Below are 5,836 nucleotides of genomic sequence, written 5' to 3'. Positions count from 1 at the left end.
AACATCACTTTAAAGGTTCAGAGAGTACAGCATTTCTGGTGAAAAATCCCCACAACACGCCGGTGAATGTTTTAAAGGGAAATCTATTAGTGATTTGCAGAGGGGCGGGGAGCCCGGGGCGGGGGAGGCGCGGGCTCCGGCCAGCGGGGATTGGAGTGGGGGGCTCGCCGGGGACCCCTGCCTGGACCGCTCCCGGAGCCGGCGCCCGCCCAGCGCCGAGCCGCGCCCCTCCCTCTCTGCTGCCCCCCCCCCTGTTGTGACAGTTCCTGATACTGTTTATTGAGGTGCATGTCAGGTATAATTAGCAATCGATATGGAAAACGTTTCCTTGCACCCAGCACGCCTCTGACGTCAGAGCCGATTAGCGCTTCTTATTGGTCCCAAATTCCCCGGGCCGCGGCTAATTATCGGGAGCTTGATGTTGATAAAGTAAAGCGCCGGAGTGCGGGCGAAGCATGTGTAGGGCTCCGGGTCCCTGTCTCCGCCGCCGCCGCCGTCCGCGCCTCCCGCCGCTGGCCCGCCCCGGCCCCGGCCCGCGCCCCCGCGCCCCGCCGCCGGCCCCGCCGGCCCCCCGCGCGAGATGATGGACGGCCGCCTCCTGGAGCACCCGCATGCCCAGTTCGGGGGCTCGTTGGGCGGCGTGGTGGGCTTTCCCTACCCGCTGGGCCACCACCACGTGTACGAGCTGGCCGGCCACCAGCTGCAGTCGGCCGCCGCCGCCGCTGCCGCCGCCTCGGTGCCCTTCTCCATCGACGGCCTGCTCAGCGGCTCGTGCGCTGCCGCCGCCGCCTCGGTGGTCAACCCCACGCCGCTGCTGCCGGCCGCCTGCGGGGTGGGAGGCGACAGTCAGCCCTTCAAGCTGTCAGGTAGGTGCGGCGGGCGGAGAGGGTACGGGGTGGGGGGAGCAGGGCACCCTTGTCGGGCGCAGGAGTTGGGTCGCGGGCGGCTGTAGAGCATGTGCAGGCTGCTGAGGCTCGGGGGCACTCTCGGTCTGTCGCCCCGGCGCAGGGTCCCCAGATCCAGGCGGCCGACAGGTACAGAGGGGGTGGATGTGGCCTGGGCCCTGGCTGAGCCCTGCGGCGTCCTCTGCGTGCCCGCAGACTCGGGGGACCCGGACAAGGAGAGCCCGGGCTGTAAGCGGCGGCGTACCCGCACCAACTTCACGGGCTGGCAGCTGGAAGAGCTGGAGAAGGCGTTCAACGAGAGCCACTATCCCGACGTGTTCATGCGCGAGGCGCTGGCGCTGCGCCTGGATCTGGTCGAATCTCGAGTGCAGGTAAAGACCCGCCGTTTCTCCCAGGAGCCAGCATCCCGCCACGAAGTCGGCCGGGCCGGCCCCGTCTTTGTTCTAGGTGGGGGACCGCGGCCCCGCTTCCAAGCCCCCCTAGCGCTCGCCTGGCCGGAGGTGGCGGTGATGTTCCGGGGCTCGGCGCCTCTCGGGGAGAAAGCCCCAGGAGGCTTGGGAGGGCCGACGATGACCCCGAAGTAGCCAGGACAGCGCTGCGTCGGAACCGGGAGCTTCCTGGTGGGGTTTCGGGACAGGGCTGGAAATGAGGTCTCAGAAGACTGGGCGGGAGAAGCGGGGAGGAGGGGGGTGGTGGTAGTGGGGGAGCCAGCCCGTCTGGGATCTGGAAGAGACCCGGAGCAGGTAGACCCTGAGCCTCCTGGCCCTTGCCCTGGGTCTCCGGGTCTCCGTGTCTCCGTCACCAGCCTGGAGCAAACGCGTCTGTTTGTTTACCTCTCGCCTCTAAAATACTCAGATGGAGACCTGTATTTATTCTTCACTTTGCAGAAGGTTAGCTGAGGAAGGGGAGGTGGAAACTTACACAGTTAACACATGGTGGGGAGGTGTCTGAATCTCTAATACTCTCGGTTATATTTCCCCCACCCCACCCTGCACACTTTGATTTCATTCGAAGACTGCCGTCGTTATGCTTTTAAAAAATACAGCGTCTATTTGGTGGATTAAAAATTCAAGACAAATTGTGCATAATCGGATGTTTCCCTGAAGTCCAGAAATCCTTTTCTGGGGCCAGTGTGGTGGTGAGTCGGGTGTGCGGCCGCAGCTATGGGTGCAGGGCTTTGAGGCAGAGACCAGCAAGATGTCTGTTTAGCACCAATAGCTTTGTCTAAAAAGGTGTTCTCGACCTGTGCTTGCACTGCCCTCCATGACCTCTTCTGTTTGTAAATCCTTTCGTCCAATTTGTGTCACTGTCTTAAGCGAAGACCTCTTCGTTTCTCCCCTGTACAATAATGAGCATTTCTTGGTGACAAGTGAGCGTGGAATTGGCACCAAAAAAAGAAGTATTTGAAAGAAGGAAGGAAGAAGCAGTTACAGCCTTGGAGAGGTCACAGCTTAAAACCTGCACCTTGGCACCAGCAAGGCTCCCTGTGACCAGGCCAGGCCTGCTATTGTGCCGGGTCTCTCCGTGGCCACAACAAAGAATTCGAATTACCGTGATCTCTTGGGGAGGGTGTTGTGCCTGAGGCCCAGCAGGAATTTGACTGTGTGTGTGCAGTGGGGGAGCCAGTGTCCAGCGCTGCTGTTCCCCAGGACAAGGCCTGCAGGGAGGGTAGAAGAGGCTGAATGGGCCCAGGCCTCCTCTGCACCGCCTGGCAACTGGCCTCTTGTTTTCCTGTCTGCCTTCCCCCCGGGCCTAGGCCAAGAACAACTGGTTTCAGGGGCTGTGTTGGTGCCTTGTCCTGGAGCCCCCAGAAAGAAGGACATGTGTGAATTTGTTGGGGGGCAGGCTACTGGAAACCCTCCCCCTAAGTTTGGTTTACCAGGACCTTCTAGAAGAAGAAGCACCTAGATTTCCCTTCATGGGAAACCCCCAAATCTGGCCTTTGACTCAGTCTCCAGGGGGCCGAAGACAGATGTGGAGGGCAGCTGAGCCCAGCCACTGGTGGTCCTCAGGCCAGGCAGGCGGCTTAGAACAGGAGCTGTGAGAAGCCAAGAGGGGCGAGGAGGGGCCGTGCTCCCTGCTTGACTCCCGACCAGGAACCAGACGCCCTCAGGGGGCCAGACCCGCCGTGCCCAACGAAGGGGCAGCTCCCAGTTCCTTGAGGTGAGAAGCCAAAGTGGGAAGCTGGCCGAGAGGCCCCATCTACCTTCTTCTGGGTGGAAAAGATGCTCTTTGGAACCTGCAGCTTGAGTACCGACACCCAGCTCAGGGCCGGCCAGGCCGCTTGCCTTAGCTCCCGCCCCCTGGCCGGAGCCTAGGTTGTACAGGCCTGTCTGGGGGGAGTGGGGAGGCCCGAAGCCCCAGCGGCAAGCCCGCCGCCTGATTGTCCCTTCCTTTCCCCTATCCGGCTGCTCTAGGTCTGGTTCCAAAACCGCCGGGCCAAGTGGAGGAAGAAGGAGAACACGAAGAAGGGCCCGGGGCGGCCGGCTCACAACTCACACCCGACCACGTGCAGTGGCGAGCCAATGGACCCAGAGGAGATCGCGCGCAAAGAACTGGAGAAGATGGAGAAAAAGAAGCGCAAGCATGAGAAGAAGCTGCTGAAGAGTCAGAGCCGCCACCTGCACTCCCCAGGAGGCTTGTCCCTGCACAGCGCACCCAGCTCCGACAGCGACAGCGGCGGCGGCGGTCTGTCCCCGGAGCCGCCGGAGCCGCCGCCGCCGGCCGCAGCAGCCAAGGGCCCTAGCGCGCACGCCGCCGGCGCCGCCGGTTCCGCGCCCGCACCTCCCGGTGAACCGCCCGCGCCCGGCACCTGCGATCCCGCCTTTTACCCGAGCCAAAGAAGTGGCGCCGGCCCGCAACTGCGGCTAGGCCGCCCAGCGGACAAGGACGCGGCCCCGTGTGCGCCCGGGGCGGCGGTGGAACGTGGCGCCGCCGGCCTGCCGAAGGCCAGCCCGTTCAGCGTGGAGAGCCTGCTGTCCGACTCGCCGCCGCGCCGGAAAGCCGCCCCAGCTAACGCCGCCGCGGCCGCGGCAGCTGCCGCGGCCGCCGGGCTGGACTTCGCGCCCGGGCTGCCATGCGCGCCGCGGACCCTCATTGGCAAGGGCCACTTCCTGCTCTACCCCATCACGCAGCCGCTTGGCTTCCTGGTGCCGCAGGCCGCGCTTAAGGGCGCAGCGGGTCCGGAGCCCGCGCCCAAGGACGCGCCGCCCGCACCCGCCGCGCCGCCCGCGCCTCCCGCTCAGGCCAGCTTCGGGGCCTTTCCGGGGCCCGGAGGTGCTCCGGACTCGGCCTTCGCGCGCCGCAGCCCTGACGCCGTCGCCTCCCCGGGGGCCCCGACCCCGGCGCCCTTCCGGGACGCGGCCGTGGCTGCGGCCGAGGGCGGCGGCGAGGATTGCGCGGATTCGGGGGCCGCCTGCCCAGCGGCTACACTGCCGCTCCCTCTTGCGCCGTCTCCTGCGCCGGGCCCGCGGGCTCCCAGCCCCGCTGGGGAGCCGGCTTTGTGCGGGGCCCCAGAGCCAAGCGCCGAGCCCGGACCCAGCGCGCCGGATGGCGAAGAGGTGGACATGGACTGAGGGGTGACGGGGCCGAGAGAGGCGCTCAGCCGGCCCGCGCCCCTCGCTCAGGCTCGACTCACACAACGAAATCAGGTGATCGGCTTAGAAACACTGCTTTTTCCTCTTCCTTCTGTTTTCTTCCTTTTATTATTACTTTTTTTTTTTTTTTAAGAAAACCGCTGTATCAATTCGGACCTAGGCAGCAACCGCAGGACTTGGGGTGAGACCCCCCTCCTCTCGGGGGAGCAAAGAACAAAAACAAAACCCCATATCACCCACAAAAACCCACAACAAGAATCCTCAGCCTTGTAAAATGCAAAAATGTCTAAGAATATTTATATATGTACCATTTTTGATAAATAAAGCTGGTCAAACGCAAGCTCTCAGATCCATCTTTTTCAAATTTCCGAGCGCCCAGTATGGCCCCTCCTCCCCTCCGTTTTCCACTCCTCTCCCCGCGGGCGGGGCAGGGACGAGGCTCCTCACCTCCCCCGAGGTCCCCGCTTAATGCCTCCTTTTGTGTGCGTGTGTGTTTGTGTTTTCTGATTGAACAAATTTATGCATCCGCAGCTCCCCCTCTCCTGCCCTCCCTTGCGCTCCCCCTCCCACCCCGCGCCACACACACGCGCGCCCCCGCGCGCACCCCCGCGCGCTGGCACACGCCGGGGCGCGCGGCGCGGGGTGACGGAGCCGGGGGCTGCAAGGGCCGGGCCGCTGGGCTCCTGCAGAGTTTTGATATGAAAGTAATTATTTTCCGGTGGCTGCTGCGGGGACTGGGTTTCTTGCCCAAAGGGTTATTATACATTACCGATTTCTAGTGATATGAAATCACATAAACTTCCTACAATAATAGAATTAGCATGAAAGGCTGGGGTGTCAAATTGAAATTGGAGAATAATAGCGCCGGCAGCTGGGGGAGTGCGTGCGCATATTGGAGCGGAGACGGGGAATCGTGGGGCGGAATTTTCATGAGCTGCACTCTTTGTCAGCGCTCTTGTAGCCGGCTATATTAAGATAGATGCCCAATGATATCCCTCATTGTTCTGTCGCTTATATTGATGTTGCTGCGTTATCAGCCTATTGATCATGTGTCGTCTGTAATAGGACAGGCGCCGCCAACGCGCCTCTTTACAAAAGCAGTGCACATTTGTTCTAATAGGGTCCGGGTCCCCGGGGGACCCTTCGGGGGCTTCAGGACATCTGCAGCGAAGAAATATTAGCAAACTTGGCTGGAGCCTGCAGCCAGCCCCTGGCCCCCTCCCCTGCCCGCAGCCGCCCCACCCCGAAGTGAACCACCACCAATCCTCCACCTCCCCCCCTCCAAAATCCCAACCCACCCTCCTCATTTTCCTGGGCCCTGAGTCCTTGGTGCCG

At 62.7% G+C, this 5,836-nt stretch overlaps 1 protein-coding gene across 1 annotated transcript; it reads left to right on the top strand.

Annotated features, from left to right (window-relative positions):
* Positions 1 to 578: 578 nt before the first annotated feature.
* On the top strand, positions 579 to 4,841 carry UNCX (UNC homeobox). The gene is made up of 3 exons (XM_045075186.1): positions 579 to 866; positions 1,101 to 1,276; positions 3,323 to 4,841. Exons 1-3 carry the CDS (start codon positions 581 to 583, stop codon positions 4,478 to 4,480), a joined length of 1,620 nt encoding a protein of 539 aa, XP_044931121.1. The 5' UTR covers positions 579 to 580; the 3' UTR covers positions 4,481 to 4,841.
* The last annotated feature ends 995 nt before the right edge of the window (positions 4,842 to 5,836 follow it).

Source organism: Mustela putorius, unplaced genomic scaffold (assembly GCF_011764305.1).
Source record: "Mustela putorius furo isolate JIRA1106 unplaced genomic scaffold, ASM1176430v1.1 tig00000139_pilon_pilon_pilon, whole genome shotgun sequence".
NCBI lineage: Eukaryota > Metazoa > Chordata > Mammalia > Carnivora > Mustelidae > Mustela > Mustela putorius.
This window is presented reverse-complemented; position numbering and strand designations above follow the sequence as displayed.

Excerpts from the sequence above, each read along its gene's own strand:
- UNCX (XM_045075186.1), top strand. The coding sequence starts at position 581 with ATGATGGACGGCCGCCTCCTGGAGCACCCGCATGCCCAGTTCGGGGGC. Across the intron at positions 867-1,100 it reads TCAGCCCTTCAAGCTGTCAG|ACTCGGGGGACCCGGACAAG; the intron begins GTAGGTGCGGCG and ends GCGTGCCCGCAG. Across the intron at positions 1,277-3,322 it reads TGGTCGAATCTCGAGTGCAG|GTCTGGTTCCAAAACCGCCG; the intron begins GTAAAGACCCGC and ends CGGCTGCTCTAG.